General features: G+C 37.9%; 1 protein-coding gene across 1 annotated transcript in view; it reads left to right on the top strand.

The window, feature by feature from the left end:
• GILP (GSH-induced LITAF domain protein) overlaps positions 1-19,490 on the top strand; it is a 50,661-nt gene extending 31,171 nt beyond the window's left edge. The window contains exons 2-3 of the mRNA XM_089403297.1: positions 18,886-19,012; positions 19,117-19,490. Of these exons, the coding sequence (XP_089259423.1) occupies positions 18,886-19,012; positions 19,117-19,200 (211 nt within the window). The 3' untranslated portion in view covers positions 19,201-19,490. The remainder of the gene's footprint in view (positions 1-18,885; positions 19,013-19,116) is intronic.
• The last annotated feature ends 279 nt before the right edge of the window (positions 19,491-19,769 follow it).

Raw genomic sequence — 19,769 nt, 5'->3', positions numbered from 1 at the left:
GAAGTGAGAAATTTGTTTCCCCCTTTGAACTGTCTCGTTAATCCATGGAAACTTTGCCAAGTCATGTAACAATAAGTCAAGACAATGGGCAGCACAAGGTGTCCAATATATTTTTCTGTATCTATCCATGACCATTTTTCCTGCTCCAACGCAATTTGAAGCACTATCAGTTATAACCTGGACCACATTTTCTTCTCCAACCTCAAGAATAGCTTCCTCTAAAATCTTGAAAATAAATTCAGAGGTCTTCTTATTCCCTGATGCATCAACTACTTTCAAAAAAAGTACCCCTTTAGGGCAAGAAACCAACACATTAATAAGAGGTCTATGATTCATATCTGACCAGCCATCTGATAAAATTGTGCACCCTGTTTCCTTCCAAGAGTCTTTGATCTTCTGCAAATTGTTTGTAACTCTTTCTTTTGACCTCTTCAAAATAGTGGTCCTTAAGGTCTCAGAACTAGGAGGGAGATATCCTTTACCAAAACCTGCCATCATCTTACATGCGTTGATGAAGTAAGGGCTTCTTGCCACATTAAATGGAATTGCACATTCAAAAAACATATCACCTACAGCATCATCAACTTCTTGTTTCTGCATGGGCTTCCAAAGAGTATTTAATGTAGCTGTCCCACTTGATTTACTGATCTTTGACTGAGATGAACTCCCAACACCAACTGTGCTTGAAGAAAGTGCAGATAATGAATTGTAATTCATTGCAATTTCTGTTTGAACACGTTGTCTTTTGTTTTCATTCACTTTCTTAGCCTTTTGTATATTGTCATAATCTTTCTGAAGTGTCTCCTTGAGCTCTGCAGACACATTCTTGCAACCTTCAACGCCACCTCCTTTGCCATTAGTGACAGAAAGTAAGTGGTCCATGACTCTAGTTAAAGATCCAAAAAATTCATTATTACATAACTTGCATTTCAAATGCCTCCCATGAGGCCCGTCCAATTTCTCCACATATTTCCATCCTTTTGCCGTTGACTTTGGAGGTGCCATGACAAATATGTCTGCATTTTTGTTGGCAATGGCATATTAAAATTCGAATTTAAATAAATGATAAAATAGTGAAATTCAATTTTCAAATACAAATAAAACTTAGATATTTTGATTAAAAAGTAAAAAGTAAAAAAATCTATTGAATCATACTAGGTCCTAGAACCCTGATAGGGTGTTTGACTTATCTTTTAATATGGATCACTTCTAAATCTTATTACATGCATATGGAAGTTATCAAAACTGAAACTGATCTGGGATGTCACTGTCTAAAGAGAACAAAACACTAGTTTTGACTTTTGAGTACAATGGTGGATGGATTGAAGACATTTAAGCAGGTTGCAAATGCATCATGCATGCACTTGATTATCAACAGTTTTATATAAACTTTAAAATGTATTATTGTTTTTTACTGTTATGTGGAAATAGGAAATTTAAAGGCATTGCTTTCAAGTTTCAGCAATGATTACCAACAGCCAATAAGCATAATAAGGAAATGAGAAACATGGAAATCCTCTGGATTTCAAATTAACGCCTCTTCTCAGATGCTTATCCTTTATACTAAATTAAAATAAGTTAAAATTGATCCAATGCTTTTTACTTATTTATATGGCATTTATGTGTGCCTAGTTTCAAACTTTCAGCAATGACTACAAACAGTCAATAAACAGAAAAAAGAAATGATAACTATAAGCATGGAAATCTGGCTTTCAAATTAACACCTCTTCTCAGAATCTCAGATGAGCGTTCTTTATACTAAGTTACTAACTAAGTTAGGTTAAATTCGATTCAGTGTTTGTTACTTAATATATATGACATTTAGTTGTGCTTCTAGTTTCTGCTATATTGTAGCCTTGCAGCTGATATATCATTTTGGGTTTTGAATCACTTTTATTACTTTTATTTACTTCTACTATGGTAAGCTACGTTGTGTGCACACCCAACAGTTGTAAGTCAAACCATCTGATTGAATAATGCAGGCTGCAGCACTATAAAACCACTAGTCTGATGATTGATCTCTATTGTCAACAAACAAATCAGAAACATAGCCAATGAAGCATAGAGCTGCTCCTATTCATGCATTATAAAAAAAATCCAACAATAAAGAAGAACACGCTTTTAAACACTTCAATAAAAACTGAAAAACTAAATGAATGAAAATTGTTCAAACCGGATTGAGAAATGAAAACAGGCTCAGGCAGAAAGCGTGGAAATTTATAATGAAGCTCTCGGATGGTAAAAGGCATATCCTTCGGATTGCACTTCGATGAAAATATGATAGGAGAAGGCTGAAGCTAAAAGAGTCTTAGACCTTTGTATAATTGTATCGTCATGAAAATAACTTTAGGTTGTTTTCTGAGATGATTAAAAACAAATTTAAAAGAAAAGCTGGATGCATGTGTACACTGTATAGTATAAAAACTTCAAGGAGACCATGGTGAATGAATCTGATAATAGAATTAAAGAACATAATAAGTTATATCCTCTTCCTCGAGGCTACTAAAACAAAAATGAAGACAGAGTATGCATTAGGCTCTAACAGCTTGGCATCTTTGATAAGCAAGAAACCATGTTCCAGCCCTCCCTAAGTTCCAGGCCTCTATATACATGTGAGTGCAAATAATAACATGAATAGGCTTATCTATCTTAATTCTTAACCTTGAATCTGTTAACGAAGACACAGATATATCATATGGGTATCAAATTCTTGAAGGTAAAACGGCAAAAATATGTCTTTGGAAGAAGTTGATAAGGAGCATAAAAATTGCTGCTTCAAGGAATTTGATAGGCCTCACTGCCTCAGGAAGTATTCAAGGCTCAGCCTTCCCCTCCAGGGCTCTATGTGCATGTATGTGTAAATAATAACATGTATAATAACTATGGGATACATCTATCTATCTTAGCCTTGAATTTGACAATGCAGACACAAAGATGAACATCAAATTCTTGAAGCTAACAATCTCAACTTTTTTGCAATGCTAAAACGCTGCAAAAAAGTATTCCTGGAAGAATTTGAAAGACCACTGGGGAGTCCATGGAGATAGTGGCCTCTCTACTAACAAAATATGTATGCTGTCTCAGCTTTCCCCTCCCTCTATAAGCTGTGTGCATGTGAATGTAAATTAATAATATTAATAATAACAGTGTGATACAATCATACACCTATCTTATGGTGTCGACTCTAAGGACAGAGGTCTGTTTGAAGTTACTCTGGCAGTGATAAGGAAGCAGTTTAACGACAAAAATCCGGTTGAAGTCTTCTATTAATCGAAATCCTTGTTTCTGTTGAAAAATATATTTGGCCATTCTAGACTTCATAACAATAACGAAAGCAGAGGTTAGTTGAATTTAGTTCGACAGTCGCATTATTTGTGTTTTTCTCCTTGAGAATCTCTAAACAACATGCTTCAAGAGCTTGATGTGTGACCACATTCAGAGAAACAAAATGAGAGTCACAGTTAAAATAAAATAAAATTAAGGTTAGATAGCTGCTTCAGGCAGAATAAAAAATTCTTGGTATGACATTGAAGTGCAAACAAAGAAGTGGCATCAATTTGTAACTTGACAATAACTGAACATATTATCTAACAGTCTCTACTGGAAAATGCAAAATATAAACTGTATATCACACCCTTGTGTTATGAAATTGATTATGACAAGCGCATAGTAATACTTAACATACCCTGTTCAAGCAAATAAAGATTAAAAGACAAAATTAAACGAAGGGAATTGAGAAATTTATCTACCACTACTGAACTTAGATTACAGTAAATCATTAGAGCAAATAAGATCGAAACACTCATTTAAACGAAAAGCTTTGAGAAATTTATCGACTACTATTGAGAATTTGACATTACTATAAAACTTATCTACTACTGAGAATTTGGCATTACTGTAAAACTTATCTACTAGTGGTGACCAGAAAATGCATTGAGCGAGAGCATACAAAATCTGATGAATACTTCGGGTGCTGCGTGCACACTGCAACTGGTGCCGCGGTGCGTCGGTGGTCTGCGTGCAGCGTCGTGCCACTGCTCAAAGCCTCAAGCGGCAACTGCAAGCCTCGGCCGAGCTCACACTGCGTGCCCAAACGTCTGCAAACTCACTACAAACAAACACTCAGCCTCAATCAACCCGACAGTGTATGCCAAAACGGTAGCCAGCGATTGTTTATAAAGAATTATTTGGCGGGAAGAAGCGCTAAAAAGCGGTATGCGGCCCGTGGTTTTTCCTCTAAAACCGTCCAGAAAACCATCGAACCTCAAAAATTCGTTTAAGTTCGCGATTCGGTTCGTTCAAGTTCGATTAAGTTCGTTGAGGTTCGAGGAGTTCGTTCAGGTTCGAATTCGGCTTGAGGTTTAGCTTTCAGGTTCACCGAACCTGAACGAACTTCAAATTTTTTTATAGGTTCGGCGAATTTTGAACCTGAAGCTTCAGGGTCGCCGAACCTTGTGACTTAGGGTGCATTTTTGGTTGAAGCTAACACCTTTTTCTTTCAAAGTTGTCTGGAAGTGTTTTTTGTGTTTTAAGAAAATGGCCAAAATTGAGAGACTATTAGAGTTATTGAATACTTTGATACTATTTGCTACTGATGACGTAGTGAAAATCAACAAAGCCACTCTTGCTAATATTAAAATCTATCTACATCATGCACAAGAGATGATTGAGTTTCTCCAACTTGAGTCATGGCTACAACAAGATGAGTTGTAGCATAAGAGTCATAATTCTAAACTTGTTCTTGTTCATAACAACTCCCTTTGTGTGTCTGAAGTTGACTCTCATCAGCGATCAAAAATTTATGAGAATAACAAGGCCATTTCAGGAGCATATTTGCATAAAGATGTAGAGGTTCAACTTGCACTTCCTAAGCCCATCATTAGACCTTGGGAAGAAGTTGTTAACAATAGGAACAAAATTGGTCTTGGATATGACAAGGAGGTGTCCTTTCATATCCTGGACTATTCCAAAGCCATCTAGTTTCATATTGTTGGGTTTCTTCAGGATGATTCATCTTCACTTGCTTATGTTCCACAACCACATCATATATTTGGATGCCAATATTGTGATCGAGTTGGCCATGTGAAAGATCAATGTTTTGATCTTCACCCTTGTGAGCATTGTGGTAAGCACACTCATCATTCAGACAAATGTTCCAGAAACAAGACTCCTGCAAGAACGAAGATTCACCTTGGATGGATCGCTTCTTGGCAATGGTCTTCAATAGCGAAGAAGATATATTTGTTATACCATAGAATTTGTTCTCGAGTATTGACTCGTCTTGTAGTGGAGATTTCTTCATCTTCTCACCTTGTATCTAACAGAGGGGGTATTGATGGTCAACTACGTGTTTCGAAGATTTATCAAGTGAGCCTGAGCCACAACCTGAACCAAAGGCAGCTGCCAGAGCTTAGAGCCAGAGTCAACCATAGCCAAATTTAGAGTTGTAGCCAGAGACAGATTTATGCTCCATGAGCATGTTTTTGGTTGGTGGCTAGCCTTAAACCACCACCTGCAGAAGACTTCAGTTTCTACCATATTAGTTGCAGTCATCTTCAAACTGACATTAGTTTGTGTTCATCTTCAAACCATTATCAGGGAGTACTTCCACCAATAGAAGACTTTAGCTTCTAGCAAGATTTGGAATTCTTCTAGGAACTAATTCGAGTTTTAGTTCTAGAGTTGTTGGTCAACCTTAAACCACCACCGGTAGAGACCTCGAGTTCTCTCGAGTCCCACCTCATTTGTTTTGTGGTCGTCGTTAAACCATTGTTCTAGAGAGCACATTCAACCATTTTTACATTTTTTTTTGGTTGGTGGCCTGCCTTAAACCACCGCCCGCAGAAGACTTCAGTTTATGCTACATGAGTTTGCGGTCATCTTGAAACCAACGTCAGTTTGTGGTCATCTTCAAATCATTATCAGGGAGCACTTCCACCAACAAAAGACTTCAACTTCTAGCCAAATTTGGAATTGTTCCAGGAATTGCTTCGAACTTTAGTTCCAAAGTTGGTGGTTAGCCTTAAACCACCATCTGGCATCAGTAGAGACCTTGACTTCTCCCACCTCATTTGGTTTGTGGTCTTCCTTAAACAACCATTTCATAGAGAACATTCAACCATTGGCTGCCATGCATTTTTTGCACTTTAGCTCTCTTCTTAGACTCATATACACACCCCTTTGGATTAAGGGGAGGAATGTTGGACACCTAATCTTTTAGAGTTATGGCGTGGAATGTGGACAATTACTGGAAGTCCAAGAAACCTCGGAAGTTAAATCCAATGGTCAAAATATTGTATTTATATGTGTATCATATTTAAAGAAATGCAATTCATGCTTATTCTTTCATTCTAGTTCCACATTCCAACACCTATAATGTTAAAATTGGCAACTAGAGCCAAACTCCATGTTGGTCATCTTATTTATGGCAGCTGATATTTTTCTTGGATCCCTCTCATCGAGAGGTGTAGGATTGATCTAAAGATCATCCAATTCTGATAGAGTATTCATGGAGTTATGAATTTATTTGTGTTATGGGACAATTTGTCAAGGTCAGCCAGCAACCAAATTGCCCCCACTTGTGCTCAATGTTTTAGTATAAAAAGAGGTGGCTTGCAAGTCATTTGCACACACACTTCTTGGGATCTCGTCCTCTCCACTTGTCTTTGGGTTTTGGTGGGCGGAGAGATCCTAAGAGACAACGCTGCCCTAATGGAGAAGGCTCTACGCTATCATAGGAGATGCCCTAGAAGGCTCTACGCTGTCATGGAGGACAACCCTTATCTTAGCCACAAAGGAGCCCTAACGTTGCCCTATGGAGAAGGTATATGTAGTGAAGAAGGGCAGCAATGTAAGCCTTCAATGCAACCTAGAAAAGGGTCTCTACCCTAGGTGGATGCCCTAGAACCTTAACGCAGTCCATGGAAGAATGGAAGTTCTGAAATTGCCCTAACTGCAGCAAGAGAGGGAGGCTCTAAGACAGCGTGGAGGAGGCCTGAGTTCCTCAATGGAGGCCGAGTTGATTGTTGGAGTAGTAGCTTGTTTTTGGGTCACTTTGGTGGAGGCCTAGAGGCTGTCTTGGATGCCGCAGACTACTCTTGAGGGCCAAAGGCATAAGGAACTGTTTCGTGGGGTTAGAACCCTTGGAAAGGGCTACCGCAGCAAGGGATAGGCTTGCTGTAGCAAGCCGCAGTCCCTTATACACCTACAGGTCTACGTTAAGGCTAACAAGGAGGGCGTAAGGGCTAGTTGTGACTGCTGGGGTATAACAAGCCAACGTGTGGTTTAGGAATGCTGGAGAAGGGTGATCATAGCCTTGGGACAGATGTTGTGAAGGTTGTCCAAACAACTGTTAGAATACCCTTACCAGTCTAGCAATGTGGCAACCTAACAATGAACTGATGTAAGTGCATCAGCAAGATATAACAAGGTGTGACAACGTTGTAATAAGGGTGCAGCACAGTGATGATGAATGCTGCAATGAGGTGCAACATGAGGTACAGTGGTATGATGTATTGCAACAGCAACAACAAGTTCATGGTGCTGCAATAGTATGGTACATGGGACAACAGTATGGTACTTGGTGCAACAAGTACACAAAGCTGCAATGGTGTAGCAAGCACATGGGTGACAGCATGGTGCAGCAGTGGCACAAGGTACAACAATGCTAAACACTGGGACAACAGTGCAGCATAAGGTGCAACAATATGATGTGTACAGCATGGTCATAAGGTCCAGCATTGTGATGATGGGTGCAGCGTGGTGCAACATGATGACGAGATGCAACACAATGATAGGTGAAGGAGTCACCTTGGAGAATCAGTTGAAGTAGCATGTCTTCAACTGATCTCATCTTCGTAGAGATGATCTATGTTCTTATCTAGATAAGTCAAAGTGTTGACTTCTGTTGTAAATGTACTATCTCTCTCTCTCTCTGCTGAACTATTGAAGAACATATAAGAAGAATGGATCAAGGGTTTCCCCACATTGGTCCCTGGCTAGCGACACATCTTGTGTCCTCTTGTCTTGGCTTGTCTTCTGCGATTTATGTTTATGTTCTATCTGTAGTTTACTTTAATGCTGATGTGATTGCTAATCTGGAAAAGATATTGAGCTAACTATGAAAATTGAAATAAATTGCTCTAAGCATAGAACATACCTAAAACTAACATATAATCCATGTCATTTTCCTAAATTAATTGTCATTACCTTATAATCCTCATTTGACTTATTAAAATCAATCTTTGAATGCATGTGTGAAATTGGTAGAAGAGTCAACTTAGCTAGTTATTGAAGCATTGGAGTAAGTACACTCATGTAGGATGTGAGTGAGAGAGTCAGTTCACTTAGTTATGATGGCATTGGTTGAGTACAATCATCTTTGGGATGAGTGAGAATCAAGCAAGCATGGGGGAAGAAGGAAAAGAAAAATTCTATTAGAGGAGGTTGGGAGGGTTTTTTATAGACAACAAGGAGTGAAAAGAAGCAGAGTTTAGTGTTGGGAAAGGCAGGAAGCCATGACTGTATGCTGAAGACAACTTGTTGAGGCTGGTAATTATGCTAAAAGCTTGGCTGGTATGTGTGTGAGTAGTTCTCATTGAAAATAATCTAAGAGCATGTGTAAAGGCTGTTGTGAGTGCTCTTGCAACAATTGGATTTCCTAGAGCACCGAACTAAGAAATTATTGACTGGTTTTATGCTAGAGCCTTGGAGGTACTAGAGATTGTTTGAGGGATTGCGGTGTAGAGAAGAAAATCTCATCCCTTGGGTTGTGCAGATTGATAGGGAATAGAGTTGGGTAGTTTGAATTGTTGTAGGAGTTGCATCACTTTATTTTTATTGGGTGTTGGGCTATATGAGTGGACTGAAGACACCCATATGAGTTTTTCCATCCCTTTGGAGTTTGGACCCATAACCTTAGCTCAGGGGTGATTTGCTGCCAAGAGAATCAGAGCAAAAGAGTCTATGGTTGGGTGAAACGCTTGACATCAGTGGCTGATTATGTAAACCATTATAAAGATAAGTGGTCTGGGCACTATGTTATTTACTATGTTAATGCTATGTTTGATTTACATTATGTGTGATTAAACACTGTTGTGCATGTTTAATTTCTTTGCATTCATGTTTTTAAGAATTAAGTTAATCGCACACATGTATGTATTTATGCTACACATATTTCCATGTTTTAAACGGTATTAGTGTTATAGGTGAGTTGAATTGACAATAATGTGGCTCAAATTGGGATATGGGTGTGTTATAACTGGACCCCTCTGTGATTGAATCAACAAGCAAAATTCAATTTTTTTGTTAATTAAAAAAAAACATAACTCCTATACCATATCGATGTCTTGCCTTGGAGGACACTCATTTTTCCTCACACAGTTTGACCAAAGATGCTAGCAATTAATGGTGTAAAAATTATCTTTCGGTTTAATCTTTACTTAAATTTTTAATGTTTTCATTAAGTGTTTCAAGATGTTTGAGAATGGTTCTAACCCCATTGAACTTCATATGGAGAATGTACAATTTCATATCCCATTTGAAATTCCGTAGACTTAATACTTTTCAAGATTTTAGGATTGGTAGGATTGCAACATCTTCAGTTGATTCTATCATGAATGAGTTATGGGATTGGCAATTAATCAAGAGCCCCAAGCCCTTGATGTACCTTGATGTTGGTGGTATTGATTGTTGAACTCCTCTATCATGGCCTTAGGAAAAATGCACACTTCACTCAAACCAAAATCACCGATTAGGCATTGTAATGCCCCCAACCTCCGACTGAGCACATTAATACCTTCACAACCTCAACTTCCAAAATTTTCCTTTAATTCCAGATCTTAAATACTCTGATACCATGGATAAGTATGCCCAGTTAGGCTTTGAGAGCAACTAGATTGCGAGTGTGTACTTTGTTTGTGTATACCTAATGCATGACATTAATAGAATGAGAACCTTGCAAATAACACATATGAATCATGACAACATGTATTCATAAGGGCGGGCATAGCAAAACCATTAAATTACTTTAAGAACACATATTTTTTAGAAATAACACCAATTAGTTGTAGACCTCAAACATTCCACTCAGCCTAGACTACACTTCTCTAATACTCTTATTAATAGGGTCACTCTTGAGTTGGGGCTATGACTCAACTAGGGAAAAATGCTTCCTAAAGCCAACTAAGGTCCACAGATAGCACCAACAAGGTCACAAGCCAAGGTACTAGACTCCAACAACTTCCAACCTATTGTCTCTCCTTCTCCATCATCCTGCACAAACCCAAGTAGTGCACCTTTTTCTATGCACACACAATCCTTTAGGCTATCCCACTACCCTTCTAGGGCTTCCAACATAGACTAACCGGGGAATCTTAGAGGCCTATGACTTCCAGGAGTTAATACTGCCCTCAAGAGTCTCTAGGTACCTGTCAAGCCTCACACCAAGGAAACTTATTCCCATTCCTAGATCCACCTAGTATGCACAGGTCAATAGTATCACAGGGTCACCATCCCTCTCCCAACATGTACATTAGTTAGAGTGGTAAGAATGACAACCGGTATGAGAAGAATGATGGTGGTTACACTAAATTTTCATTTTTTATATTTATGTGCCCTTTTTGACAAGTGGCACCTTAAGAAGCCCCTTTTCCCAATTTTTGGATACTTAGGATAAAATCATGACTTTAGGCTTTTAAGATAATATTTGGCTTATTCCCTTAGTTTAAGTCCATCACTTAGTGCTTATCCCCCTTTCCCATTCATGGAGTCTTAGTCCCCCATAGTCTGTCGTTTGATTATATTTGTAGCAAAAATATATTTTTATTAATATCAATGTGATTACATATTTACATAGCTAGGCTCATTGTCCTTTTGCACATAGGCTCCTCAGACCTAAAACCACACATGCATTTTATCTTGAAAACATCATATACATAGGCAAGCAAGTCTATGGCTCACCGAGTCACCAACCTAATCATAATATTACAATATACATAGGGGTCATCCTGGGAGTGTTACATTCCCTTCCCCCTTATTTATGCACTATAATGGGTGCATTATATACACATGTATGCTTAAAATTGATTGGAAAGATGAAGGTATTCCTCCTCATAATATTTTCATGCTCCTATATAGCATCCTTAGGACTATAGTAGGTCCATGACACCTTTACCAAGGTGATGGCTCAATTTTGGAGCACTTTGATCTTCCTGTCCAATATGCCTATTGGTTGAACCTGGAAGTCTCCCTTGGGCTCCACCCGAATCATATTCCAATCAATTACATGGTTAATATCAGACACATATATTTTAAGTAAAGAAACATGAAACACATATACATGGATGCAAGCAATACAAGCCTCTATGCAACAAAGCCAATCCTTTCTAGGATATCAAATGGCCCACAAAATCTTGTTGCCAACTTTGAGTGGCTTCCCAATTTAAATGAATTCTTTGTGGCCTTTACTTTCATGAATGCGTGATCACCAACTCCGAATTCCCTTTTTATCTTGCCCTTATCTGCGTAGCTTTTCTGCCTATCCTGTGCAACGTTCAAGGCTTTTTAAATTTTCATCACTTGCTCTTCCATTTTCCAGAGAAAATCTAGCCCAATAACAACCCTATCCACTAGATTATCTCGACTCACAGGCCTATTGCACTTTCTTCCATACAAAGCCTCAAATTGGCTCATCTTTAGAGATGCTTGATACCCATTATTATATCTAATTTCTACCATGTGCAAATATTCTTCCCATTTTGATGGTTTGTCCATCACATTCTCAACATTTCTTCAATCACTTGATTGACCCTCTCTGTATGCCCGTCTGACTTTGGGTGATATGTTGTATTGAAGTTCAAATTGGTCCCAAATCCTTTAAATAAGCCTGTCCAAAAATTTAATGTGAATTTGGGATCTTAGTTTGAAATAATTGCCTTAGGCACTCCATGTAACTAGACAATTTTCTTCATATATATTTCAACAATATTTGCTACCTTGTATGTTGATCTCATTTGAATAAAGTGGGAAGCCTTAGTAAGCTTATCCACAACCACCATGATGGAATTATGCTGCTTCATATTCCTGGGAAATTTGGGAATAAAATCAATAGAAACAATTTCCTACTTCTACTTAGGAATGGTTATTGGTTGTAGCAATCCAGTTGGATGCCTACGCTCAACCTTCACTTTTTGGCATTCTAAACACTTGACAATATAATCAGCGACCTCTCTTTTCATACTTGGCCAAAAGTATTGATTCTTGACACCAAAACCTGTCATATGGTACCCTGGATGTCCAGCATAAGATAAATTGTGCGTCTCATTTAGAACTATATTTTTTAGCCATTGAGAATTTGACACATAAATTCTGCCTTTGTACATGAGGATTCCATTATCTTTCAACTCATAATCTTTATTTTTGTGGCTGTAAATTACCTTGCTGTAGCTTTTTTAATTTGCATATAACGTTGATATGAAATTGCAATTTCTAAAATTCTGATTTTTAAATTAGATTTACATACACTTATGGCTATAGCATGCACCTCATGCACTCTTCTATTAAGTGCATCAGCCACACTGTTCTCGTTGGCTTTTATGCACTTGATTTTGAAGTCATATTCAGCTAGAAATTCCAACCATCTAATTTGTCAAGCATTTAAAGTTGTTTATCCAAACTCTAAACAAATGCTTCAAACCACTATGGTGATTGCCAATTCCAAGTCATGATTGGCATAATTCCTCTCATAGTTTTTCAGCTTTCTTTACTCATAACATATCACATGCCCATTCTTTATGAGGACTCCCCCAGGTCCTTACTTATATGCATCAGTGCACTTATTAAAATTTTTGTTTGGATCATCTATTCTTATTGATGACCAAATCCTAATAATGTGATTAATTTGAAAGACATATATCTACATTATGGATCACAAAAGTCTTAGATCTAACATTGATGCATTTGTTAACAACATTTTGAAATGTTGAAAAGCCTCTTCATATTCATGAGAACACTCAAATTTCACACCCTTCTTTTGCAAAGAAGTGACTTGATGCGCTATTCTTGAGAACCCCTCAATAAATCTTCTATAGTAACCTGCCTAGTCCCATAAAGGATCTGGCCTCTGTAATATTCTTTTTGTGCTAGCCACTCACCGATTACTTTAATTTTCTGTAGGTCCATAGCTATGCATTTCTTTGGCATAATATGACCTAGATAATGAATCTGCTTATGATAAAATGAGCACTTGTTCAGCTTGGCACAAAGCTGAAGTTCCCTCAACACTTGTAATGCCATTCTCAAGTAATGCTCATGTTTTTTTTCAGGCTTTGAATATATAAGTATGTCATCCAAAAATACTATGACGAACTTATCCAATTAATTTCGGAAAATGCCACTCATAAGACACATAAAGACCACTGGTGCATTGGATAGCCCAAATGGCACCATCACAAACTTATAATGGCCATATCTAATTTCAAGAGTTGTCTCGTTGATGTCCTCATCCTTAATTCTTACTTCATGATATCCATACCTCAAATCAATCTTGGAGAAGACTTTAGCTCTTCTCAGCGAATTAAATAAGTCATTTATCTTTGGAAAGGATATTTGTTCTTCATTGTCACCTTATTTAATTGCTTGAAGCCTATGCACAACCTTAGTATACCATCCTTCTTTTTGACAAAGAGCACTGGGGTACCCCAAGGTGACACACTTGGGTGTATGTACCCCTTCTTCAAAAGCTCCTCAAGCTACAATTGCAATTCTTTAAGCTCTGGTGTGCTCATCGTGTATGGTGTCTTGGACACTGGGACAGATCTAGGTACCAAATCTATGGAAAAATCAATATCCTTTTTAGGTGGTAATCTGAGGATTTCAACAAACACATCCTCAAATTCTTTAACCATTGGATGAACTTCAATGCTTGGCACCTTGTCATTAGCTACCTCCTCCATGTGAGCTGCATAAATTTGGCACCCTTTTCTAACACCCTTCTTAAGCTTCATAGCTGCTATATCATTGATAGAAATTGGCTTTGGAATTACCCACACTTGTTTTTTGTTGCCCCTCTTCATTAAGGAAAGTGACTGCCTTGTTTTAGCAGTCTAGGACAACATATTGCTTGTCCAACCAATCCATATCAATTAGACAGTCAATGGAGCCTAAAGGTATAATGTTTAGATTTTGCTTTTGTGCACAAGGCATTCATGTCAATCTGACATTTTGTCATTATTTCATTTATCCTTCTTTTAGCCCCTGTAGTTAGATGAACCAACCAAGTCTTGCTATGCTTGGTTCTCTTCAAAGGCCATCTTTCAACAAGATTAAGGTCAGTATGACTATGACTAGCTCCAAAATAAATTAAAATGGCAATGAGATGATTATTTATCTTACGTTCAACTTCAGTCATATGAGCTTGATGATCATCCTTCTTGTTGTCCAACGCTGCATAAATTCTGGAAATGCTTCTACCCATGTTCCCCACTGTATTAGCTCATTGAATGTTGAAAATAGTCCTCACTTTGTCTCCTTTGTGAGGGCAGTTGCCGTACATATGATCCCCTTCACAGCCCCAACATGTGATGGGTTGATATCTTGTCCTTTTTCCCAATGATTTCGATTTCCTTGGGTGACTTTGGGCTAGTTGGCTGGTTGAGTTTGTTGATTTGCTTGAGAGCTACTCTTGAAAAATGAAGGTTTGTCTTCTTCCTTTGCTCCATCTCGGCCCTCTTCTTGTTATCCCAAGCTTTCTAGAAGGTTGACATTATTTTTATTTTGCTCATAGGGTTACTTTGCCTTCCTTATGACTTCCTCCAGGGTTTCGGGTTCACCAAATTTGATTCTATCGTTGTAAAATGATGGTAAACCACTTAGAAATGTTTGTATTTTTGACCTCTTCATCTTTAATAAATCCAACTACCTCAATAGTTCAAGCAATTTCCTTTCATACTTCTCCATTGTCATGCGCCCAAGCTTGAGTTCAAAGAACTCTTGCATTTCCTTGTCATAGTAGTGTTCAGACAAATATTTCTTTTGGAAGTACCTCTTTGAACTACTTCCATGAGATTCTCTTGTCATCCAATTGTTTGACTTTTTTGATCTGGTCCCACCATATTAATGCTTTGCCTTGCAAATGATAAATTGCAATTCTGGCTTCCAAATTGGATGAGTAATTATGTGATTAGAGATATTGCTTTATCCCCAACAAGCCGTGTTCAGCTTGCTCACCCTTCTTATGGTCATCATCAAATGTGAGAGGCTTAATTTTCGTAAGTTCTCCTTGTAAGTTATCCAATTCAGACCTCCTTCTTTGGTGTTTGACTGCTGAAATGCTTGGGCTACTTTCAGATTTTGAAAGTACGTAATCCCTCCTTAGCTGATTGCCTTGGTGAGTGGTGTTGATGCCTACTAGCACTCCTAGAATGCCTTAAACTTTTAGCATCCTCCCTCTTAAGTTGAGATTTATATTACTCTGCATTCCTTGAATTTGATCCCTGATCTATCTGCTTCTGCAAAATGGTTTAGGCTTCGCATTATGTGGGTATTAATATGGGTTTTCTCCTCTTGGGCCCTGACTGTCTCCATTTTGAGACTCCTCATCGTCTCCACCAACTCTCTGTTTTCTGCTTTGCCTTTTCCATGTCTATCTGATTTTGTTTTAGCATTGCCCATGCTGACATTGGTTCCCGTGACTTCCTTATCATAACTATAGGGCCCCTGAGGATCCTCCATTCTCCTGGTCCTCATCCTACCTTTGATTTGCTACGTCAATACTTATATTTAGCAGTGTGTATGGACAAACCTGTTAGATAGAAATACAAAATCAAGTTTATACAAAACTCTGCCTTTTATGTTACCATGGACTTTCCTGCTCTTGTAGGCCACCAGAGGCCTTCTTTTGATTTCCTCAAAAAATGTATGGCTTAATTCAAAAATTTGTGTTTATAAATGGCTTCTCCTATTCCATAGCTTTCATTGATTACTCACTTGTCCAAATCCGAGCTCTAGGATGAAAATTATGACTTGCTAAATTTGGCCTATTTTGTCCAATTTTCTCCTGTATACTACAACATCTTTTCTTCCAATTTCCTAGAATTTATATGCCCAGATTTTAAATCTGCGCCAATGGTTGTGGTCCACCATCCAAGAGCTTTCCGTTGACTACTTCCATGCCCTATTCTAAGCTACAAGATGCAAGTTATGCCTCTTGAAAGTAAATGGATGCTTGATTTATCCCCTTCAATGTTTCAGGTGTGACTTTCTCATATTGATATGTTTTGCATTTGCAGTATCTAATTGGGAAGTTCCTTCTGGGCTCTCTCATTTGAGCTAGCTGGGGCCGTATGTGCTGCAAACACATAGGCTACCTGGATTTCAGTGTCAAAAAATGTTGTTTAGGCCCTCAAAAATGGTCCGCATGTTTATAACCCAAAAATCCTGATAGAAATGGGAGAATATACTGAATTTTCAACTACTATAGCTCCCTGAAACAAGAGTCCAGCCTGTTCTCTTGTGAAGAAAATATTTAGTGAAATTGTTATAAAATAAGTGTAAAGCATTTATTGTATGAAAGAGGCGTTTCTCACCTTAAATAATCAAATTATAAAATTTGTCCCCGCAATGAAAATAGACAATAAAAAATATTCAAAGAACAACGTGAAAAGTAAAAGGAATTTTGGACATTTTGGCTATAAAAAGTCAGCCAAGTATTGTTTCTAATACCCATAGGCTATACCCACTCCTGTATTTCTTGTAAGTTGTAACATAGCTTTTATGTTATCCTTGACTTTTTCCTTCTTCAAAATTATGATTTTAACTGGAAACCTTTCTCTCCCCTTAAAATTTATCTTTGCAAGCTTATTTGTTCCATACATAATGTATGACGCACTAAGAAGTAAGAACCTTTTATTATAACCTGTAATTGGAAAATTTATTTTTCAGCGAGGAGCTGCATTTTTGTGTTAGGATGGAACATGATTCCTTTTCTGTTTTGGAGATGGTAGCTTTTTAGAAAGTCTTGTGATTTTTCTTACACATGGTTAAGCCTTTTTTTGGATTTCTTTGTGTGAGTTCCATTTTTTTTTCTTCGGTAACTTGATTTAGCACTGGACGTTGAATGTTGGGGTCACAATTATTTAGCAAGGTTTTGGATATTTGACAATTAATTGCCAAAGCACTTGTTTCTTTAATTTTGTAACAAGGATATGTAACTTTATTGAAAATTCTGTGTACTATAATATTTTTGTTATCATTAAAAATGCTTAATTGTTTTATCCTTTGTAGTGGAAGTCCTCTTTTCCATTGAATTCCCTATAGGGATTCAACTTCTCCCATCTGTTGGGTTAACTATCATCACCCATGTTGATTAAGGCTTTTCTGCTCAGTTTAGATTGGTTGTGGGTTATAGATTTTCTAGTCGTTTGTCCTCACACTTCAGAGTGATGCGAAGTAAATGAATGTAGTACCCACAATCATCAGGAGTTTGAGGGACCTAGCTGTGAGTACTCTCAATGGTCGACACTAGGTGAGTTTCTTTGTTGAAATCACTGTTTACGGCTTTTAAATCAGCATGAATGTCCATAAACCCAACATGTGGCTAACTACATGATAATAAATCCATAATTTCTGCTAGCCCTTCACCCTCTAGTGCCTCTTTAATGTGATCTATGTCCTCCACTCTTTCTAGAGTGGGGAGGTTAGGTCCCTTCCAGCTGACTGCCCCGGGGTTTATTCCCCTTGCTTCCTCTCCTCGTGTGCCTCTTTAAATTGATCTATGCCCTCCACCCTTTCTAGAGGGGAGAGGTTAGGTTCTTTCCGTTTGACTGTCCAGGAGTTTATTCCGCTTTCTTCCTCTCCTTGTTTGACAATGAAAATAGGAGCAACCATTGGCGCTGCCTTTACAAGTCATTTCATAAGAGCCGCACCTGCTTCTAATGGGCAAGGATGAGAGAGGATTTCGTCTGGGATTGCCTCTCTGAAGTATTTTGTTACTAGTAAAAATGATGAAGGTTTAATAATCAATTTGGCAAGTGATGGAATTATCGTGTATGGGATTAAACCTTCTTTTCAGTGTTGCATTGGAGCACTCCAAGTTCTCCTGATCTTGCTCTGGAATCACTCCCAAGTGCTCCCAGGACTGCAAACACACGCACAAACACATGTACATAATGCTCCCACGACTGCGAACACACACACACACATAATGCTCCCAGGGCTGGTTCACTTCCGGGATTCTTTTGGGAAGGGCTGTTCCTTGGCCACGTTGCTCCTTGCATTTCTTCTGTTAAACAGTTGAATGGCATTTCAAAAGAATCATGTGGGGATTATCAAAACATCCTGCTATAGACATAAGATTTTTCTTATGCAAGAACAGCAACCCAAAGAGCACAAAGCAAAGCCTATGTAGTCTCCAGGAGTATTGTGATGATTTAAGAAGTAACGACAGATCTAGGACTGTATTATGTGTTTGATTTTTATCATATACATTATTGTACTTGTGATTATATAGGAGAGTTCCATGATGAGCTCAAAGAAGCAGGTTTCTTTATTTAAAAGTATTTTTGCTTGGCACGGTAATGGCTTGATTATATCTCTTTCATTTTTAGCAGTTATATTCCATTTCGAAAACAGAATATAGGATCTCCACCCAAGTCCACAATAGGGCACAATCAGACATCTGTATACGTGCATGGATATACATACGCAGGCAAAATTTGCTTTTGCATATAATGCCTTCTTCGATACAAAATTCCGTTGAATTTGACATTTAATGTGTCCTCAGTCACATCAAACTGTTCAGACTTTACAAAATTGGTTTTTCTATACTAAAAGAATGAGAGAGAGGCTGCTAAATTGGAAAACTCAAAAAATTGTTGGATCTCTTGACAGGTCAAAGCCTAGTTTGGCAGCTTGTGTAGCATGCATGATGCCTTTCATGCTTGGGATATGTTTTCTTTGCCCAGCAATGGACTGCCTTTGGCACAAGGAACATTATTGTCCTAATTGTGAGCAAAAGGTAATTTACATTTTCAACCTCGAGTCTTATTACTGGTGCCATTTGCGGGCATTTCCCAGTGGCAAAGATGTCCTGAATTTTTACCCTCGTGTTTGTGATTGCAGGTTGCAGATTTTATGAAATCAGATCCTTGTGCAGTGGTAGATGTCCCGCATTGGATGCAAGAAAGTTTTGCTCTACCGGCCTGATTGTGCTATATAGTCTCATGTGTCACTTGTTAGATATGTTTGTATTTGTTTTTCTTTCAGGAGATCTTGTAAATGTCCCTTTCATACTCATTTGAATTCTGCAACTTATGTAATTTTAAGTAATTTTCTTATCGACAATAATTAAATAAGTATTGCATGTCGAATGTCCATTTAGGCATTTGGTATGCTGTGATGCCAATTGGAGTTATGAATGCGTACCTACATGTTTGCAAGATGAAAGATGCAACTGGATTCTATTACCATGATTATAAGATATACTTTATATAGTAGGGTTTGTTGCAAAACTTGATTACTCTTCTTTAGGTTGAATTTTCTCTGTGAAGCACATATTTATTACGAGCAAACAATTGTGGACATAAGACTGATTTTTTTCCTACAGGACTACAGGAAAAACAATTTGTATCTCAAAATTCAGTAATAAAAATAGCAAAAATACAGTTGAAAAGGTTCAGTCCCAAAAAGCATCAAGATAACACAGGAAAAGTTAAAACCTACTGTCTTCAAGGTCTCTTCTACAATCCGATGATTCTCTTTAAACATAGCATGTT

The sequence above is a fragment of the Pinus tabuliformis genome, chromosome 2_1 (genome assembly GCF_031772625.1).
Source record: "Pinus tabuliformis cultivar Carrire ecotype Pingquan chromosome 2_1, CPIR1, whole genome shotgun sequence".
NCBI lineage: Eukaryota > Viridiplantae > Streptophyta > Pinopsida > Pinales > Pinaceae > Pinus > Pinus tabuliformis.
This window is presented reverse-complemented; position numbering and strand designations above follow the sequence as displayed.